At 46.6% G+C, this 20,209-nt stretch overlaps 3 protein-coding genes across 6 annotated transcripts; 1 reads left to right on the forward strand and 2 right to left on the reverse strand.

The window, feature by feature from the left end:
- Positions 1 to 433: 433 nt before the first annotated feature.
- Positions 434 to 9,952, reverse strand: osbpl7 (oxysterol binding protein-like 7). 3 transcript variants are annotated; one of them, XM_086139877.1, is made up of 23 exons: positions 9,707 to 9,952; positions 8,168 to 8,355; positions 7,948 to 8,091; positions 7,814 to 7,867; positions 7,621 to 7,734; positions 7,400 to 7,549; positions 7,203 to 7,326; positions 7,007 to 7,125; positions 6,832 to 6,921; positions 6,607 to 6,630; positions 5,900 to 6,050; positions 4,573 to 4,679; positions 4,330 to 4,492; positions 3,907 to 4,053; positions 3,508 to 3,644; positions 3,308 to 3,445; positions 2,939 to 3,002; positions 2,762 to 2,840; positions 2,542 to 2,686; positions 2,252 to 2,402; positions 1,397 to 1,523; positions 1,197 to 1,319; positions 434 to 1,039 (listed from the first exon to the last, which is right to left on the reverse strand). In XM_086139877.1, the coding sequence occupies exons 2-23, from the start codon at positions 8,297 to 8,299 to the stop codon at positions 931 to 933; spliced, it is 2,592 nt and encodes an 863-aa protein (XP_085996003.1). In that variant the 5' UTR covers positions 8,300 to 8,355; positions 9,707 to 9,952; the 3' UTR covers positions 434 to 930. The 3 variants fall into 3 exon arrangements, with proteins under 3 accessions (XP_085996003.1, XP_085996002.1, XP_085996004.1); XM_086139876.1 differs by having other exon boundaries at positions 6,823 to 6,921; XM_086139878.1 differs by lacking the exon at positions 6,607 to 6,630 and having other exon boundaries at positions 6,823 to 6,921.
- A 653-nt stretch (positions 9,953 to 10,605) lies between these two features.
- mrpl10 (mitochondrial ribosomal protein L10) lies at positions 10,606 to 15,824 on the reverse strand. The gene is made up of 5 exons (XM_086139880.1): positions 15,712 to 15,824; positions 14,888 to 15,057; positions 14,524 to 14,688; positions 13,453 to 13,597; positions 10,606 to 11,388 (listed from the first exon to the last, which is right to left on the reverse strand). Exons 1-5 carry the CDS (start codon positions 15,797 to 15,799, stop codon positions 11,180 to 11,182), a joined length of 777 nt encoding a protein of 258 aa, XP_085996006.1. The 5' UTR covers positions 15,800 to 15,824; the 3' UTR covers positions 10,606 to 11,179.
- A 384-nt stretch (positions 15,825 to 16,208) lies between these two features.
- pnpo (pyridoxamine 5'-phosphate oxidase) lies at positions 16,209 to 20,208 on the forward strand. 2 transcript variants are annotated; one of them, XM_086139909.1, is made up of 8 exons: positions 16,209 to 16,346; positions 16,463 to 16,596; positions 17,367 to 17,491; positions 17,572 to 17,671; positions 17,772 to 17,825; positions 17,907 to 18,035; positions 18,133 to 18,203; positions 18,918 to 20,208. In XM_086139909.1, the coding sequence occupies exons 1-8, from the start codon at positions 16,334 to 16,336 to the stop codon at positions 19,084 to 19,086; spliced, it is 795 nt and encodes a 264-aa protein (XP_085996035.1). In that variant the 5' UTR covers positions 16,209 to 16,333; the 3' UTR covers positions 19,087 to 20,208. The 2 variants fall into 2 exon arrangements, with proteins under 2 accessions (XP_085996035.1, XP_085996034.1); XM_086139908.1 differs by lacking the exon at positions 16,209 to 16,346 and having other exon boundaries at positions 16,367 to 16,596.
- Position 20,209: the final 1 nt, after the last annotated feature.

Here is a 20,209-nt window from a genome sequence, read left to right on the forward strand (position 1 = left end):
TTATTGTGTAAACAATCAAGTGACAAATCTGCAAATTTTTCACTTTTTTCTGTCATTTTTCTGTGACACACGTTTATGAATGTTATTTAAACATGATTGAGGTATCTAAAATGGGAAAAGATGTCACTTGATACAATGTTTTATTTCATGTTCATGAAATAGATGATAGCTTGCCAATACAATAAAATATTTTTATGATACATATAATGACTTATTTCATGTATTTTTGTTGCACAAAATTTTCAGCACATTGTTTTGAATCTGTTGATTATCACCCAATAGCTTGTTGAAGATAAATTTAAATTGTTGACACCTTCCCTTATCTGAAATGACTGTGATATTTTGGGATTTAAAAACAAAAAGTGTAATGTGATGTTTCATGAAAAAGAGTTGGAAATATAACAATAAAAATAATAATGATGTTAAAAAGAGCCCATTTTGTATTTTTTATTTCATGACTGTAATACAGCTAGGGAGAGACTTGTTCTAGAACCTGGGGTCACTTTATTAGTGTCATTTGGTTTGCATCAAATTTCAATCTCCCTGACAGAACCTCTGAAACATGTTGAGTCAAATCATCTAAAAAAAAAAAATTACAACAAAAGCAATAATTCAAAGACATTAGAAAATGAAATATGGTGTTTCCCATGAGCCAGTCATGGGTTTTACAGGCGGGAGAAGAAGGGCATGGTCGCCACTCCGATCACGGCTAACGGAGCGGATCATTCACGCCGTTCAAACAACCCAACGACTAAACCCATAAACATGCAAATATCTGAATATCAAACAGCTCATTTCCATATCTAGATATGTGAATATATAAATATCAGAAAATGCAAATATCCAAATATTGGAATAGCTAAACATCTTTGTATCCGAGTATCCAAAACCTGAGTGTTTGAGTATCCGTTTGATCGAGCCTCCTCATCCTCACCACAGTGTGACGTTCGCTACGTTAGCGAAGCCGGGGTTTTCCCGGAGCTTCCAATAAGTCCCGTTGGTCAACCAGACGTCGCGTCCGCAGGAATCTTTTGATTTCCTGCAAGAGGACCAAGAGGAGATAAAAATGAGCTTGAAACAATAAAATTCATATCGACTGTCTCCGTAAAAAATAGGGAAAAATAACAAAAACAAGAATAATTCACCTTGAATGTATTCACTGACTACAGCATCAAAATAATTGACATGCTACTTACTTGAAGAAGCGCGGGATGTGTTCCTCCCCTCTCTTCGCCAGTTCTTTCCTCCGCTCCCTCTGAAGCTCCTCGATCTCGTCCTTCTTCACGTCCGTTTCGTCCACCAGGCCTTCCTCCAGCATCCTGCCGGGGAGAGGAGGGACAAGATGAGGTGCCAGACGGCGTTGGAAACCCTTCGCCGTCCTTGCAGCCGTCCTCACCTCTGGTCCGGACGCAACCGGCTGTCCGTGGGCGGCAGGAGGGGCTGCAGGTCAGGGGTCAGCTCGTTCAGCTCCATGGCGAAGGTGGAGAAGCCGTAGAAGATCTCGTGGTCTTTTGGCTGCGGGTCTGCGGAGGGTTTCGGTTATTTATTTGTGTTGATGATGTCACTCTTTGACTTAAACGGATGTTTATCAGTGATATGAGGATGTAGAAGTTATTCTTAAAAAAACAAAAACATATGATATATATTTTTGCAACATGAATACAATTCTGAAAATGAAATATGTATACATGAATGGTCTCTTTTTATCACATTATTTCAATATTATTGTACAGTAATTTATTTATACACACATACATTTAAATATACATACATTTATTTATTTTATTTTTAATTTTATTCTTGATATTCATAATTTTGATGCTGCTACCCCATGTGCCCCCCATTTGTCCCTCTGATTCAAGTTTTTCTGATTCCGATATGAAAGGGAATCCATATATTTGCAAGATAATGAAAATAACTGTAAAATACACAAATTGGCAACTGAGTAAATAATGTAGGAAAGAGACTGTAATCTACAGAAATGATATGAAAATATATTATTTCTAAGAACGATCCATCACGCAGTTTCTACAAGTATAGTAAAATATTCTATATATTCTATATTATTCATTATTATTATTATTAATTATTAATATTAACAATTCTACATTATATATATATATATATATATATATATATGTAATAATAAAAATGTTCTCATCTCATATGCAGCAGGTACTGATGCATGTAGTTCCATCTGTAACCACTAGGGGCGCTGTTGATGTCGCTGCGGGCAATGCTCTGAACTTACTGGGCTTCCACACACACTTGGGGGTGGGCAGCGTGTCGCAGAAGATCCCCTCGTGCCACAGACCGCCGAACCTGTGGATGACGCTGCCGCTCTGGTCCAGGACCGTCCCCTGGACCTCGTTCTTGTTGGTTTCCGAGCCCCAGTAACGGGACTGGAACGTGCAAAGGGAAAGAAGAAGAAAAATATGCACTCGTGTGAAAACCTACATGTTTAACATCAAACGTGACTACACATTGACGGCATGGAGATCACCATGGTGATCACCACGGAGACGGCGTTGTGACGCTGACCTTGACAAAGGTGATCTTGCAAGTGCACACGTTGCTCTTGAGGTTGCGGATGGTCACCTCTCCGTAGTGCTCCAGGTAACGCTGCTGGCTGAGGACGTTGTGGATGCAGGTCACCACCTTGTTCCACTCGTAGTGATCTCCGAACCTGGACACACACACAAACACACACGCTCAGCCGTGTGGTTCTCACCATGCTTGAACCCTGCGAGGCTCTCCTCACCTGGGAAGGGTGACGTTCACCATCCCCGTGGGCAGGATCTCCAGGGATTTCCCCCAGAACTTGTTCTTCCACCGCTGGTCTGTTTGGAAGCACGACAGACGTAAGCAACTATGTGTTTGTTGGTATGACAGGGTTTGATTTGATGGAAGCGCTTAGCTGGGGAGCAGAAGGTCAGACCTTGCCAGAAGCAGAAGTTATCAGACTCTGCATGGCAGGCGGAGATGGGTGGATGGTGGCAGACCTGGTTTGGAGAATGCAGAGTAAAGATCCGAAGTTAAAAGGTGATGGAGTTTAAGAATAGGCTTATAACCGTTCTTTTGGAGCACACTTCAAGTTAGCGCTAGGCTAGCCCCAAGCAACGCCAAGTGACGCTCTTCTCTATCATGTATCTCCATAACCTGATATCTTCTCCCGGGTCCCCATCATGCTGAAGGGTCCAAGGGTGTCCATTTCGTATGTCATGGATCATTGTACCATCTCAGCTATTAGCATGTAATTGTTAGCGCCACTGTGATTAGCATTAGTACCCGCTCATCGGAGGTGTACCTGCTCGCTGATGAGCCGGAAGCCCCGATCCTCCCGGATGCACTCGAACGTCTCCCCCAGCACCGGGTTGAAGGGTTTGTATCTGCTCCTGAAGGCGGCGGTGGAGTAACCTGAGATGGCGAAGGCGGCGATGTAAACCTGCCGAGGACAGCGCGTTTAGAACCCAAGCGGCCTCTCGGGGTTGGCGAGGCGGGTCGCACCATTCTCTGGTAGGGGTCCTGGGTGATGTTGGCCGTGTCCAGCAGCTCGCTGTACTCCAGCTCCTCGCAGAGCCTCTGCAGAAGATTGACGGGCTCGTTCAGCGCCGCCGGCATCGACACCCTGGCCAGGTCTTTACCTGAGGGGGACGCAGGTAAGATGGGTTATTTTTCAAATCACGAAAAAAAAGCTAATCGTCAAAACACACACACACACACACACACACACACACACACACACACGGTTAAAGTCCAGTGGTTGAGTGTTAATCCTAAGTGTGTGGTCAGGTGTGACCCCTTGCAGAACCTCAGTGTGTGTGTGTCATGCAGGTTGCATGTGTCATTAGCTTTGCAATTTCATTATGACACGTGAGTGTGTGTGTGTGTGTGTGTGTAACATACCGATGTTATTGTAGAGGATAGCCATCAGCCCCACGTGGCTGTTGTCCGGACACGTGGCGGGGAGCGTCGTCCGCCGCCCCGAGCTTTTTGGGGCGACGCTGTTGGGGCTCTTGGAGACGCTAGCACGGTACTTTCTGGTGGCTAACGCTAATTCAGAAAACAGGAAGTGATGTCAGCTATTCGCCTGTGATGATCCAGATTGGAGATGTTTTTAAGAAAATAAAAAACAGTTATATCACCTGGTAAACATGTGGATTTGCTAATTTATAACAATATCAAGCTTTTTATCTGCGCTTTTGTTTACTTTATTCTGTGTTAGCTAGCGTGTCCTTGTGTTTCCATACATTGTTCTCGATGACAACAAATCAACAGAAAACAAGTGTGTGTGTGAGTGTGTGTGTGTGTGTGTGAGTGTGAACGCACCGTGCCCCTCCTCCGGCTCCGAGTCACTGGTGCTGCCGTCGCTCAGCCCCGATTCGTCGGACACCTCGGAGGAGCTCCCCCACACCAGGTCATCGCTGGCGTCGAAGTATTCGGCGGCCGAGTCGGCCAGCGACGGGGGGGCGTTGGACGGGCGGCGGGCGGCCTGCGGCGGGAAGACATGTTGAAAAACAAGGGGGGGAAAGCGGGTGGAGGTCACGGCCGGAGGCGAAACGGTGGCGTCACCTGAGTGGGAGCGTCGGGTTGGAGGCGGCGGTCGGAGTCCCAGACGTCCTGCAGCTTCTGCCTCTCCTGCAGCAGCGTCTCGTGCACCGACTTCAGGGAGGAAAGAACTGAAGAGGAGGACAGAAGAAGAGTCACTTTTCTCTCGTTCCTCCTTTTTACTCTCCAGACGTGGGGATGAAGGCTCTTCAGATGAATTCTCAAACATCAGCACGGCGGAACCTTGACTTACGAGCGCCCCGATTTACGGGATTTTTGAGTTCGGAGCGAGCGGGATGAGCGTTCGTGTTCGCGAAGAGGTGTTTTAAAACAGCCCGCCGCTAGTTAGCCCAAAGAAAATCATAGCGTGCGTGAAGGCGAGGGATGTTTACGGGGATTTTGTGCGACGGACGAGGTGTCGGAAGAGTCGTTCAAAGCAGGTCAGGGACGTTTTGATGGTTTTGAAAAGAGAAGCGGATTCACTCCATCCATGAATGGAGTTTTGACATAACGTGTAGCAGAGTCTGCATTTGCAACATGTTGTAGCATTAAGTGTTCATTTTGGTCCAAATACGACCTAATTTGCTGTCAAGGGGGCCGGACCAGTAAAATTATAGCGTAATTACCGAGAAATATCACAAAGTCCAAATTTTCCTTAGTTTTAGTGTAAAGGAGAACAGGTAAATTATAAATTATATCATTATATAGATGACAAACAACCTGAAATTCATTCAGAAAAGAAAGTTCACCAGCACTATGCCTCACTTATGTCTTCTCAGTTCTATTCATTTTGTTGTATTTTTCGCCAAAACGTGCCGCATCCACACGACATCGACATCTTTTCAATGAGGGTTTCTGGTGCGAAGAAAAAGCGGGTCCATTTCTAACGAAAAGTAAAAACATTATGGGGTCGGCTGTAACTTCCGAGTCACATCGCTTTGTGAACCCCTAGCGGACAATACAGGAACTTTTGTTGTTTAAAAAAAAAAGTTTTATTCCACGGGCCGGAGCGGACCTTCTGGCGGGCCGATACTGGCCCGCGGACCGTACGTTTGACAGAGCATTAAATGAAAAACGCTGGCGGCCTCTTCGTCCGATCTCCGAGGTAAATCCACTTCATAAAATCCGCTTCACATTCTGTTTTATAGTGTATTCTTGTTTTTTACAAGTACATTTTTCTTATCTAATGACACGTAACAAAATTTGAATTCATTTCACTCGGGAAATTGAATTCGATATACCAGCACGATGAGCGACGAGGCCGGTCTCGGGACGGATTAAAACCCCGTAAGTCAAGCTCCCGCCGTCGATCGTATCCGACGGACGGCCCGTTTCTCGCCGTTTCCCTGACCTCGCAGCGACATGGCGCAGATGTCCTGCTGGATCTTCCTGCCCTCGGGCGAGGTGGAGGCGGGCGGAGACAGCTGCGAGTAGACGTAGTCGGGGATGGAGGGCACCGAGGCTCCGAGGTGAGACGAGCTGCTCAGGTGGCTGGACGACAGCTGGGGAGGGAACGCAACACGCCGTCGGGGGAAGGAGGGGTGGTTAGTTCGACGCCTCGCCTTTCGACCCGGCCGAGGCGCCGTCGCGGGAGATATCTTCTCGAGGAGGTACCTCGACGGGTTCCCCGGGTCGGTGCGGCTACAGGGGAGTGGAGATGAAGGAGGTGGAAAGTGAGAAGGAGTAGGAAAGGAAAGGTTTTGGAGGATGGAGGTGAGCGTTGGGTCTGAAGGAGCTTGGAAATGCCAGGCTGGAGGTCTGAGAAGAGGACAGGAAGTTGATGGGAGATGATGGGATGTGGAGACCTCTGGAGGGGTGCGGCCCGAGGGGAGAAGATATCAAGTTCATACCAGGTCTAGAACCAGAGCCCTGCAGGCTCCTCGCTGTGACAGAACCCGCTATCAACCACGACCTTCTGAGCTGCGGCGACACCGACAAGAATCACCACACGGGTTTCTAAACAACAACAAAAACAACCGCCGCCGCCGATTCACCCGGGACCCTCTCCATCCCCCGCCCACGACTTCATCTCGTCATCCGCCGCCGACGCCAACTCACCGATTTAGTGATCCCACGAATAGGCTTTGGATCAGAGAAAGGCCTCATTAGGCGACGCACAGCTTGGAAGGAGTCAAACACTCTGAGCAACAACTCTAAACATCACTGGCGGTCGGATTCATTGACAGGTTCCAAATCTAAAAAAATTACAGTTCTATTTCTTTCGTAATTTCAAACTTCCGGGGCTACTTACGAGTGGAGGGAGCAGGTACGGACCATTCTTACCATTCCCAGGGCCTCCACTCTGGACAGGGTGCGAGAGTGACCCCACATCCGCCCCGATTTCTGCTTCTTCGGCTTCTCAAGTGAGAGATTCTGCAGAAGAGTCCTTTTGTCACAAACGGGCCTCCGCATACGGAGAATCAGACCTGAGAAAAACCAAAAACAATAAAAAGTCCACCTGTATGCTGATGATGCGCTGCAGTTCCCCATTGGTGAAAGTCTGTCCGCCCTCCAACGTCTGCAGCCTCTGGATGAGCCGGTTCAGCTCGGAGAGATCCACGTGGCAACGGTTCAGCTCTGCAAGCCAAGATCACGCGCCTCCTTTTAGGGTTTCGCTCAGATTTTATCGGTCGGCGTTGCCGTCAACTCGTCACCTTGGACGCAAGCGTCCGCGCCTTGGTTTTGCCGCAGCCACGCCGACACCTTGCTGTTGACGGCGGCGCTGGGCGACGGGAGCGCTCGCGTCGCCGTGGCGGAGCCGCCGGTTCCTCCGGGGCTCTGGTGGAACACAGAAGAACGTTAGATGTCTCACGGCGTGGAACCAAGCGGACGGTTCGTCCATCTTTCCGACCAAATCGCCGTTCTTCTCCGCTCCCGCGGCGGCCGACCCGTGCAAGGAGTGCAGGAAGCCGGCGTGGACGTGCGCCGCCTCGTTCTTCTTGAACAAGCGATGGGCCTGGAGCTTGGTGACCCAGATGTAGAAGAGCTCGTGGCTTTTCGCCTGCGGGGGGGAACAAAGGGTGGAACCGCCGTCTTTTTTTTTTTTCTTTCTTTCGGTTTTCCAACCCTCACCTTCATGTGATAGAGAATGTCTCCGGCGTCCAAGTCGATCCTGTTGGACTTCTTGTTGATGGACATGACGGCCTGGCTGACATCCAGGGAGCCCTGGACCCGTCCGATGGAGACCTGCGGGGGAGACGGGAAAGGCTAGGAGGCGTTCGGGTGACGGTTCCTCCACGGCGTCTTCGGGCGAACGTCCACTCACGTCCTGCTGGTTCTTGCAGTAGCGTAAAATCCCGCCTTCCAGGATGAAGTATCGCTTGGAGAAGAACGGAGAATCGGGGTTTCAGCGTCAGAACATCTCCGAAGCGGGAACAGCTCCCTCGGTGCGCCGCTCACCTTGTGCCAGCCTTTTAGCGGCCACTTCCTCCTCTTGAGGAGATAACCTTCGCAGATCCCCGGCGTGGCCATCTCCTGAGGACTGTCCCCTCCCGCCTGGAGATCCACCGGAGGATCATCAAGCACCTCCCAATCTTTGATGATCTGCGAAGGACGATGGAAGCCGTGAAAAGAAGGTGGGAGATGGAACGACGAGAAGGTCACGAGGGAGGACGCTCACCTGTCTGGAGTGGCGGGACGAGATGGTGCTGCTGCTCCGGGAGTGGGGCGGCTTGTTCCAGACGGGCGGGGGCTTCTCCAGCCCGCTGGCCAGGGATTGGCTGCGGTTGAGCGGAGAACCCAACGCCTCCATGCTGGACCTCACGCCCGCCTCCCGCGCCGACCGGCTGCTTCCCGGACCGCTGCGCTCTGCCACCGTCAAACAACAAACGATAACATCGCCCCACCCGAGCTCCTCCTGTTGGGTTTTCGTCGACGCGGACTTTCGACGGGAACCCGGTAGGCCTGAAGACGCCGGTCGGCTGCTCTACGAGGCATTTAAACTACAAAAAAACATGACCGACGGCTGCGCGGGGAGGTTGGTAAGTCATGGTGGAACGCGGCGCCACGAGCGCCGGGGATTATTGAACTCCGCTTTAATTGGTTTTTCAAAAGGTCGTCTTTAGCCACTCAGGATTCGAGCGCTGCGCAATTAAGTCGCCGTCTTTCTGACTCGAAGAGTCTGTAACGGAGCGAAGAAGCAAATGAGGGTTAGCATTAGCTTTAGCGCTCTTTTAAGTTACAGGCGTGGATGTCACGGACTGTTATTCGTGTCCAACGGCGAGTCCCGAAACCCCCGAAGACGAGAGCAGGAATCAAAATAAATGTTCAAATCAGCCAACCGGGGAGGGAAAATTAAACATCCGTTCGGGGGGCGTGAAAGCGTTCACATCTTTTTTTCTTTCGTTACCCTAGCGACGGGGCGACGCTTATGGATGGGTCCACTTGGGATTTTAATGCGAGGTCGAAGGTCCAGAGGTGGAACCGGTTTCGGCAGCGCCGACTCAGAACGTGGGAAAAGACGGCGCCGTAAAAAGGGTCTCTCGGCGAGGCCGCTGAATCCGAGCTAGCTTAAAAATCTGTTTTGCGTGAGGAAAAAAAATGACTTAAAACCTTCTGATTCTATTTCTTTATGCAAAACAAATGTAGGGGAAATTCTTCATCCTCACAGCAACGCAGGCTCTTACCCAAAGCCCATTAAGACGGTAACTCTTAGCGTGAATAACGTCAGAGCACCGTCAACAGTGACATGTTGTGTCCAGCGTTTCCGACCAGATGGGTCGATTTTCCACCGGATCCATCTAACGATACTAAATCAACACAAACACTGGGCACGGATATAATTTAAACACCATTTTTTGTTGAAACCCTGATTATTTGTGTTGTTCCGACACAAAAAAAAAATCCTTTTTCTCAATTATTTCTTATGCAATAAGCATATATTTAGCCTCTGGTCGGGGAGGGGAGGGTGGAAAACGGTGAAGGCAGACGTCTGGACGATTAAATCGCCCTCTTTTGCTGTTTTTACTGATTAAAAACCTGCAAATTTACATGAATCGCTTGACGCTTATCCCGCTTTTTCACGGACTCGGCCTTCTTTGGCCTCAGACGCTCAGCGAGGACGAGAAAATGTTGGAATAAAACGCTCCAGATTGATTTGTTTGTTTTAATCCATCCCGTTTTCTAAAGTAATTACCGGAAGCCATTAAAGGGGAATTACCTGGAACCCGTTCCCGCCTCTCATCGTCTGGAAATCTCCCCCGCCGTCCATCGGCGGCCCGGCCAGGCCTTCCAAAAATCACAAATCGGACATTTTGTTGTTTTTTTTTCCCACGGAGATCCGCTCAAAAACGCTTCGAACCGCACGACGCGTCCATCGATAATCACTTCTTCTGACCAGGTAATCCCGGCGGCCGTGACCCCTCCCTCGCTCGCCCCTCGGCCCGGTGCGCGCCTTTCGTCCCCGGGCGTTATCCGCATTAGGCGGGATTAGGCGTTGTCTGGCAGGGATGAGAGGGAGTGCAGAAAGAGGCGACCTCCAATCACAGGACGCACCTTCCGGGTGACGGGCGCGGGTGGGATTAGGAGGGCGCCGTACGCCAAAGTGAGATTATTCACAATTTATGCGGAAGAATCCCTTTGCGCCGATGCGGTTCGATTAAACGCGAAGTGCGCCGATTGATTTCTGTGACGCCCGTGCGGTTAGCATGATTTAATCCAGGTGGGATTATCTTAATTTATGCTCAAATATTCTGATCCGAATATCTGCATCCACCTGAAAAGTTTTATTTTGCTCCCTGAACAGATTTCTGTTCAGGCCGGTTGGTGCGTCTCCCCGTAAAGCAGGCCATAATAGACCAACCGACCTAGATTAACATGCTGTAATCTGCAGATTAACGTATCAGGATCTGTGACCACTTGTGTATATTTTGGCAGGGGTGGTTTTCATTACGCTTCACCGCAAAGCCAGCTGGTTCACACTGACAAAAGGCTCGTTAGGATTTTTTTTTTTCTTAATCTGTGGTACATTCTGGTGATAATCCTGTGACATTTAATCCCAATCAGAGCAGCAAAATTGCTTGGCTGTGAAAACAAAAAACAAACATGTGAGCGACAGGATATTATTTATGTCATTTATTTGTAATAACATTAAATAAAGGAACAGACGGTGCATTTATAGCAAAATCCCTTTTAGAGTCGGACGCCTGGTCTAACTAGCGCTATACTGCCCCCTAGTGGTTTGGGGTGGGATTACTGACACGCTGCCTCCTCAGCCTGGTTGCCTTGGAAACCCGGAACAAGGTATTCACGGGAAAAGGCGTGGCTTAAGTTTCCTTCAGATCCACCAAAACAGCCATGAACTCTTTCAGCGCCGGCTGCTAATATCTGAGCGTGAAAAATATATAGAAAAAAAATAATAAAATAGACGCAAACAAAAATTTGAAAACGTAACGGGTATTCGGATTTTTGTGCCCAAGTCCCAGGCTGCGGTCGTGGAAGGACTAAGGAAAAGCCGGGCGATGGTCCAAACGTGGGGAGGTGAAGAGAAGCGGCGCCGGCTGTAAACGATGGCGAGCGGCAAACCAGCGGCGTGACCCGCTTCGCCGTGCGGTTAACTGGGTCCGACGACGTTTCCCCGAGTCCTGAAAGGCGGCGAGATTCAACGGCGAGGACGTCCGGCGCCTGGCGGTCTCTACGTGGCCTCCTCCGCGCTCCGCTCTTTCACGTACTGCTGCAGGAGCGCCGAAAGTCGGGCCGGGTGTCGCCGCAACACGGAGGACGTGTGCGACGTCAGCGTGGTCAGGCTGCCGACCACCTGACCCTGGACCGCCGTCAGAGGAGGAAGCGTGGAGTAGCTCGCCAGACCCTGAGCGCTCAGCAAGGTGTCGTCCACGCAGCCGCCTGTGCAGAGCGAGAAGGACAGGGAACCACTGCTTTAGAGAAAACGTGGAATCGGTGTGAGAATACATGCTTTTAAGAATTAAGAATAAGAACGACTTTATTAATCCCGAAGGAAATTGCTGTGCCAGAGTTACAGAAAATATAACAGTAATAAATAATAAAAGAAAAGGCAGAATTAGAAATAAAAATAAGCTATAAACTATAAAGTGTCTCAGTGATAAACTATAAAGTGTCTCAGTGAAACTATAAAGTGTCTTAGTAAACAGTGATAAAACTATAAGTGTCTTAGTAACAAGTGAGGTAAGGAGTGCACAATAGTATGATAGAAGGGAAAATTGTAGTGTAGCTGTTATGAGATGAAATATTGCACAGTTTCTGAATATTGCACAGTGAAATGAAATATTGCACAGTTTTTGGTTTTTTTTAGGTTAAGATAGGTTTTTATGGTTGCCGGCGGCTGAATGGAGAGGAATTAAAAAGTCTTTTGGGCTTTTCCCTTCTGGTGTCGCCACATTTCTCCATCTAACTCTCTTCTCTGGATCCTCCTCTCCCTCACCGACTAACTTTATATCCTCTCTCACAACATCCGTAAATCTTCCCTTCAGTTTCCTCTATACCAGGGGTCTTTACACCGCGGCTTGGGAAAATAAATTATAAATATTTAATTGAAGTGTATTTCATTTGTGTTAATTCCTTTTTTTTTTTTACTTTTAGTTCTAAGTTGGAAGATTATTGTGATCTTGAAATATTCAATAAAATTATATTTATTATTTTTCGCCGCTCAGAATAACGTCACACTGGCGGAAGCCGGTAAAGTCCCGATTTGCAGATGCCGTGCGCTGAAGTTCAGGAGCAGAAGTCCCATAAACCAGGTAAAATAAATATTTATGAAGATATTTTGCAAATATTTATTTTCTATTGTTTACTGACACAGTGATTTTTTTCCCGATTTATTTTTAAAATTCAGGTCACGCTCTGAAAGCCCAAAGCTCAAAATGAGTTCATTACATAAATAAAATTTTAATTTTCTCCGTAATACTTTAATTTCAGAAGCAACACACTACACACTTGTTTATACAAAGTATAAAGGTAATAAAAAGCAATATATAAAGTGGTACCTTTATTTTAGACGTCATAAAGTAATTGCGGCTCCCAGTGTTTTCTTTTCTGAGGAGACCGGGTCCAAATGGCTCTTTGGGTGTCAAAGGTTGCCGACCCCTGGGCTAGAACGTGGCTCGGCAACCTTTGATTTAGAAAATAACGAGTATTTCATTAAAATCTGTTTTATTTCAGTTCAATGTTTTTTTTTTTTAATGTAATTTTAAATTTGAAGATTATGGCGATCTTGTAAGAATAAGAACAACTTTATTTATCCCGAAGGAAATTGTTGTGCCAGAGTTTCAAGTAAAACATAACAATAATAAATGATAGTAGGAAATTGTATAAACAGTATAAAAAAGGCGGGAGAATAAGAAATACAAATAAAACTATAGAGTGTCAAAGTAACAAGTCAAGGCTATAAAGTGTTTTAAGGTCTTAAGTACAAAGATTTTGAGATTCCCTGCAGCTGAAGGGAGAGGAAATAAAACGTGTTAAAATACATTTGTCACTCTTAATAAGCAGGGACGGCATTGCTGGTTTGCTGCCGGTGGATCATTTAAGTTTTTTTTTGTCATAAATACAAGAAATACTCAAACAGATATTGAGGAAACTGAGAAAGTAATTTTGTTTTCTTTGCAGTTATTTGTGGATTTAAAAAAAAACGCAACACATATTATGTTGAAAAATGGCACAAAGGCAAAAAAAAAAAAAAAAAAAAAACATAACATACCGTGTTTATTCATTTTAAATCTGAACCTCAACATCTTCACCGCCAGCTCTGCCGCCTGTCTTTTAATCAATGCCGCTGTTACTAAACCAAACAGCATCTCTGGTCTCACCCATGTCTTTGGAATTAGATTTCAATAAATAAAACCACCTTTGCGTCAAAGGTTCACACTTACAGGATCCGCACTCAGACGAACACCGACTATTCAGGATCATCCGCAACATGAGATAACGTACCGAGGAGCGTCATCTGCGGGCTGCTGCGAAGGGTCTTCAGCATTTCCCTCACCTTCGGCTCCTTGCTGACGATCAGCACCGTGGAGCCGATGAACAGCGGGGCCATGTTGCTGTAAGCGCTTTCCTTCAGAAACGACCGAATCACCTGCGAAGGAGTACGGTTGAGGACTTTAAGAGAGGATCGAAGCAGCGACAGCAGCGCCCTCTGCTGCAAGAAGAGGAAATTACTGCAAGGAATTCAAGTTCCCGGAATATTCGGACGATTGAGCGCGCCTGAATATAAGCCGCACCGGTTAAAAATAACTAAATGAAAATATCTGTACATATACTGGCAGCACTTGGCTATAAGTCCATGTTGTAACAGGAGATATTTACACAGAAAGATGTTACACAGAAGCATTTTTGTTTTACTATTAATGAAATACATACAGGTAACATCCACAAATGCGTACTGGAAATGCTTTTTTCTAAACAGTGTCAGTAGCACAGCTGATGAAAAAGATGAATAATAAGTAACACTTGGAAATGACATGACCGTTCAATTTTGAGGCGCTTCACTTCATTGATCCAATGTGACGAGGCTAAATGTTTTGACGGCGTGACGTTTGTTAGCCCAAAAATCCATAAATTAGCGGCGGCGTTGTTAAAAGATCACTCATTCACACGTGTCATGTCCTCGCTCCGTTGTCTGTTCTCACCCTTACTGTGTTTTTTATTTTTTATTTTTCATTTCCATTCCGTTGTCTAGTCTTATCCTTGTTGTTGTTCACTCTGCTGTCTAATTACTTGTGGATGTCTTGTGCTATCTTTTAATTATCGATTTCTATTTATACCCATATTTACTGATGCTGCAAGTGTATTTGTCTTTTTCAAGTTTGAATTTCAGCTTGTATTCTTCCTCTCTGCAGCAAATAAACACAAACTGAGTTTTCTCAGTCAAAGCATCCTGTGGAACTCTTGCGGGTAGGAAATCCTGTCAAGTGAGAGAATTGCAGCTTCTTTTCAAACTACACGTTGAAGGTTTCTTGATAAAGATGTTTTTAGCGTATCTTAATCCTCGGTTATTAGTACCTGGTTGGGGTAGAACTTGACGGCGATGTCGTTTTTATAAAGTCTGTTCTTGAGCATCATCATGTCCTCTGCATTGCAGGAGTTGTTCTGAGCCACGGCGACCATCCTGGACTCGCGGAACAAGTTCTTGAGATCCCGCTTCATGAGCACCATCAAACCGCTTTCCTGAGGGATGAGTTACGAGATTATTTTTCTGCCCATCTTTTAAGGAACAACACCTTTGAGGGCCTATTTAATCCGCTACGTTCACTTGAATCGCAGACATTGTTGGCCAAATTAACCAAGATCATCTCGATGACTCCATCTTTGAGCTCGATCTCAATCATTTGATAGATGTGAACGGTTCTGGTTAGAGACGGTTTACCTGCTGGACTTTGCTGACTTTGGAAGGATAGGCGCCCGGTGCTGCGGCCTGTGGCGGAGGGATGTACTGGGTGACGGCCATCAGCTTCTGCTTGATGAAGTGCATCGGTCTCCGGTGGCGTGTCACAGCCTTGGAGCCGTGGCGGACGCTCTGTGTCAGCGGGAACCATCCTGGAAACACAACCAGACAACGATACAACTATCAGTACATGTATACCATTAACAAGCTAACCACTAAATCAGTATAAGATAAGATAAGAACAACTTTATTTATCCCGAAGGAAATTGTTGTGCCAGAGTTTCAAGCAAAACATAACAATAATAGATAATAGTAGGAAGGAGGGAGAATAAGAAATACAATAAAATATAAAGTGTCAAAGTTAAGGCTATCAAGTGTGTTAAGGTCTTAAAAATGACAAAGATTTGAATATTCCCTTCGGCTGAAGGAAGAGGAATTAAAAAGTCTGATAGCCTCAGGTAGGAATGTGCAGCACTGATCAGGCTGGTTATCATGCTACAAATAAGAAAACCAAAAATGCAAGAAAAACGATGGATAAGACTAAAAAAAATACATTTTTAATGGTATTCAGGTGCTTTAAAGTGAAATCTGAAACTCATTTTAACATACTCTTATTATTTTGCTAGGTTTTCCGGGTCTGCTAACATGCTAACACAGCGTTAGCAACCACACGGTCTCTTTACGTTTTTAATGGCAGCGCGGAGAATGTTGGGCACATGGTGGGCTTAAAATAACACTCCGATAAATACTAACTCGCGACGTAATAACAACAGGAGTTACAATATATTGTTTTGCCTCAACGTTACCTTGTTTAGGTAGCAGCTTTGCACACAAGGTCGCCGCCATGTCTAAAAGTTTGTCCGGAAGTGACGTCTGGTCTGATGCTGCATTCATTGTCACACGTCAAAACGAAAGTCTCAACAAAGTACTTACCGAGATATTTTTTTTCAGTACTGAATTTTACGTGTTAAATCATTATATTTGCGCAACTACATACGAAAGGAACAAATGATTACACTATCATCTATCTGCGCTTGTGCAACAAAACTGTATATGCCTTTTCTTACTGTGTGACTGCTAATCGCCAATATTCAGCATTAACGCAGGGGATCGTTTCATCACTAACTTGTTATAAATTTCATTACGTGCAATTTATTTTTCTTAATGATAATGTGTGCCGGAAACGTCCTATGAATAAGTGTTGAAAAACTAGTCTAGTTTTTCGCCGTTTGAGTCGCTCTCCTCCCTGACGTGTCTCCGATATCCGATTTCCCGCGAAGGCAACGTCATGCGACGAGCCGTAGCTTGAGTAACAGTTAAAAAAAAAGCGTGTGTTTCTGCATAAGAAAACTCATAAACTCCTCATTTGTCCGCGATCGGGGTCAAGTTTGACACCCGTGTCATGCAAATGAGCGGCGTCGGGGTCCAATGTCGACATTTGGTTAGTTACAAAACAGCTTTTTACGTAAGGAGTGCGCGGTTACGTCAGGGTGGAATTGACAAGCATGAGGCGCATACTCAGTGCTCCCTTACTGAGGCATTTCATCTTCTGTGCAGGAAATCTCTCGTCTAATGTCCGTTTAACTGTCTGCCGCATAGGCGTCTTTGCACAATTTGCTCGGAAATCGACGCAAGGCAGCTCCAGCATGGATCTGAGCGACATGAGGAAGAAATACAAAGGAGATGAGGAGGTGAGGTGAGCTGCGCTCGGTGTCCTTGTCGGGAGGAAATGTGTTGAGCGTCTGCAGGATAGTTTCTCCTGCAAGATTAGTCGTGCTTTCGATACACGAATGCTGTAAAAGGGGAGCCTGATGTGTTTGCAGGCCTCCTAACTGAGTCACAGCTCGACTTTGAATGTCTTGGCCTGCAAAACAAACCGGCCGGGTATTAATAGATGACTTTTCAACCCCATTTAGAACCACTGAAGCTGCACCAAGTAGAAATAATAGGAAATATTTATCGAGCAAGCAAGAAGGTCCCTGGTTCAATTCTGACTGGAGGCCTTTCTCTGCAGGGGTCCGGAAACCATGCAGGTTCCCCTCACACCCCCTGAGGTGTTTATTTCCATGGATTCACAAGGCTGTAAAATGAATGACAAATAAGCACAATGGATGACATAATAATGGAAATGTTAACTTTGCAACGCAGCTTTTGGTAAAAGAGGTAGTAGAATGTTGTTTCTGAACAGGTGGGCGCCGGCGGCGGCAACAGGTTCGACGACTATCGTGGTGAATGCAGATCTCAATGCAGACGGTCCGGTAGAGGGTTTGGTCGAGCGTGAAAACGTGCAATTAAAAAAGTGAACTCTCGTGCAGCCGCTTGTCCCAGAGGTCGTCCACGACTGGAAACTCCTGAGCGAGATGTTCGATCCTGAGGTTTCGCATTTCGCTGAAGTCCTACTAGGGATAAAGTCAAACTTCAAATTGGGGTTTCTCTCTCTCTGCACGGGTTTTGTGTTCAGTGCTTCGAGGAGAACCAGCTGGCGTCCCTGGATCCCATCAAGCAGTTCGCCAACTGGTTCGACGAGGCCACCAAGTGCCCTGAAATCGGGGAGGCCAACGCCATGTGCATCGCCACCGCCAACACGTACGTGCAATGACGGCGTCCATCTTGGAGCTTATTCCACGCCGAGTTTCTTTTTCTGAGCGATGCCTCCGTCCCCGCAGGGAAGGGCGCCCGTCGGCCAGGATGGTCCTCCTTAAAGGTTTCACCGACGAAGGATTCCGCTTTTTCACCAACTACGAGAGCAGGAAAGGTGGCGAGCTGGTCAGTGACGCCGCCGATCCTCGGTTTAGGTCGCGAATAAGAAAGAACTTGAAAGGTGAATTGAAATCCGCCTCCATTTCGGTGATCCGTCCGTCCCCAGGAGAGCAATCCTTACGCCTGCCTGGTTTTCTACTGGGAGCCTCTGAACCGGCAGGTAGGACCGCAGCGCGTCGGCCTCCTTAGCCTCCTCTCCTGGGCGTCCGCAAGGCGTGAACGCGTTGTTTCCGCTGCGTAGATCCGCATAGAAGGCGACGTGGAGCGGATCCCCGACCAGATCTCCTGCGAGTACTTCCACCTCCGGCCCAAGAGCAGCCAGATCGGGGCGGTGGTGAGCAGACAGAGCACGCCGGTTCCGGACCGAGACGTAAGAACCCAGACCGCGGCCGCTAACGCACGATAGCGTGTGATCAATTCTTTCAGATGTGCAAATGGGATTTTTTTTTTTCTTTTTTTTTTTAAAGTATTTAAGGCAGAAAAATGCAGAGCTGGAAGAGAAATACAAGGATAAGGAAGTGCCCAAACCGGATTATTGGTAAGCGCCCACCATTTTTTTTTCCCCCTTGCAGATATCCTTAGATTTGTTTAGAATTTTAATACAACAGTTGTTTTATTTTTAATTTTCGGTAGCTCTTTGGGAAGTTTTCCCGTTTCCACAGATCCTGATGATGAGACGGAAAGGGCACTTAGCTGCTAGCCATCGTGCTATTTAGCTTAGCACAAGTATTTGCTTACCTTTGGTAAAAGTCATTCAATCCGCGATCCCGACATGAATGTGTTAACGATCACGTCGTAAGGCTTTATTCACCCCGTCATCGTAACTTTAGGCAGAAAACTGTCGGACCCAGTCGGAATGGATGAAACAAGTGCAGAAGTCACGGCGTCACAACGCAGATTCTTGCCAAATGTCAATTCCAGGCTTCAGTCCTCGCAACACTCGGTGGCGATCTAACAAAGTTAAAAATCGCAGTTTTTTGAATGGAGTCTGGTGCCTGCAGCTGGTATTTCTCATTCACTTTTTGAAAAAAATGACGTTTTTTTCTTAGTTACATCACAGTCGTAAACGCATGAGGATTTTGGATCGCTGGACGCAGGCTAACAGTAACCATAGGCTCCCATTCATTGTGCTAAGCTAATGCGCAAGAAGGGGTCTTGACCTTTGGAACGCAGCGCAGGCTCGTCCGGGAAAGTTGCTTCTCTGAAACTCACCTCTCCAGTTGTTGTTTTTTTGATCTTCCCCCTCCGGCAGGGGCGGCTACATCGTCAAGCCTTACCTGATCGAGTTCTGGCAGGGTCAGACCAACAGGCTCCACGACCGCATCGTCTTCACCAAACCCAAGGACGGCGAGGAGGCCGAGCCGAGGGAGTTTCAGCATCGGGCGGAAGGCGGCTGGGTTTACCAGCGGCTCTCGCCATGAGAGCGAGGAGGGGAAGCGTCCCCGTCGTCTTTACCTCACCTCTAGATAGCAGCTGATGTCGGGCGAGGGGGAAAAAAAAAAAAAAAAAACAAAGTCCAGACGAGTGAATTCGTTTTTTAAACGAATCCGATTTCCTGCGAGGCTGAATCCACATCGTATAATCCGAAAATGAGTTGCATAATCAAGCGATAAAGACGTGGAAATTAAAATAATGGGTTCGTTTAACCGGATTCATCCTCACATGGATAATAATGTAGCCTTTTTCCACGTCAGATAAACACGGCGAATGAACTCGACACGACTTTGTTTTTTTGTTTTTTTTTTTCTTATGAATAAACAGATGAAAAGCGTAGATTTATTGTTTTTATAAAATGAAGTTTCGGATTGAAAGGTGTTGCCGGTGCGAGTCGGCCGATCGTCGCCGGGACGTCGAAACAACATCAGATCCCCGATCGATCGATCGATCGATCAAACTATTTGTTTGATCCAGCCGAACATCGATCGGCCGATCCGCGACGACCGCCGCGCAAACTGATCGGAATCGACCGACGCCGAAACTCGTCGGTCAATCGAACCCTCCATTTTCCACCTTCCTCTCTGCTAAGCTAACGACTCAAGTTTTCCGGACATGTTTAGGAAACTCGGAGCTGCTGTGCGATTGTCTCGTTCTGGACCCGGACAGCTTTTGAGTTTAATCAATCATGTGATTGTGCCAATCAGCGACCGTCTTATCGATCCGCCGTGAAAATCCCGCGATTGTACGTGACAGGTGTGTGTAGCTGTGAATGTTTGTGTTTGATAAAGTCTCGTAGGCATCGGTTCAAATGTGTTTTTTTTTTTTTTTTTTTTTTTTTCAAAAAAAAAAAAAATCCGCCTGAGGATTTTGCAGATTAATTCTATTAAAACTTTTCGTTCTACAATTTTTTTTTGTCAGGCATCCACCTCTTCTTTTGTTTTCAGGTAATTTTGAACCTAATTTCCAGGTAACGCGTGCGTTTGTATGTGTAATTCTAGTATGTTATTTAAGCCGAACTCATGTGACGCGTCACGGCTGATTTTTGTCTTTGCCGATCTGGATTGATGTGTTGATTTTCAAACACAGTAATAAAAGTTAATTTGTAAG

This window comes from Fistularia commersonii, chromosome 32 (genome assembly GCF_037954325.1).
Source record: "Fistularia commersonii isolate RoL2024-O1a breed Wild chromosome 32, RoL_Fcom_v1.0, whole genome shotgun sequence".
In the NCBI taxonomy this organism is placed as follows: Eukaryota; Metazoa; Chordata; class Actinopteri; order Syngnathiformes; family Fistulariidae; genus Fistularia; species Fistularia commersonii.

Coding starts and splice junctions, on each gene's coding strand:
- mrpl10 (XM_086139880.1), bottom strand. CDS start 15,799: ATGAATGCAGCATCAGACCAGACGTCACTTCCGGACAAACTTTTAGAC. Junction 15,058..15,711: donor AAAGCTGCTACCTAAACAAG/GTAACGTTGAGG, acceptor TTGTGTTTCCAG/GATGGTTCCCGCTGACACAG. Junction 14,689..14,887: donor AAGTCAGCAAAGTCCAGCAG/GTAAACCGTCTC, acceptor CTCATCCCTCAG/GAAAGCGGTTTGATGGTGCT.
- osbpl7 (XM_086139876.1), bottom strand. CDS start 8,299: ATGGAGGCGTTGGGTTCTCCGCTCAACCGCAGCCAATCCCTGGCCAGC. Junction 6,922..7,006: donor AGCGCATCATCAGCATACAG/GTGGACTTTTTA, acceptor ACTCTTCTGCAG/AATCTCTCACTTGAGAAGCC. Junction 6,631..6,822: donor CCCTGGGAATGGTAAGAATG/GTCCGTACCTGC, acceptor TCTGATCCAAAG/CCTATTCGTGGGATCACTAA.
- pnpo (XM_086139908.1), top strand. CDS start 16,411: ATGAGGCGCATACTCAGTGCTCCCTTACTGAGGCATTTCATCTTCTGT. Junction 18,036..18,132: donor CGCCGGTTCCGGACCGAGAC/GTAAGAACCCAG, acceptor TTTTTTTTAAAG/TATTTAAGGCAGAAAAATGC. Junction 18,204..18,917: donor GTGCCCAAACCGGATTATTG/GTAAGCGCCCAC, acceptor CCCCTCCGGCAG/GGGCGGCTACATCGTCAAGC.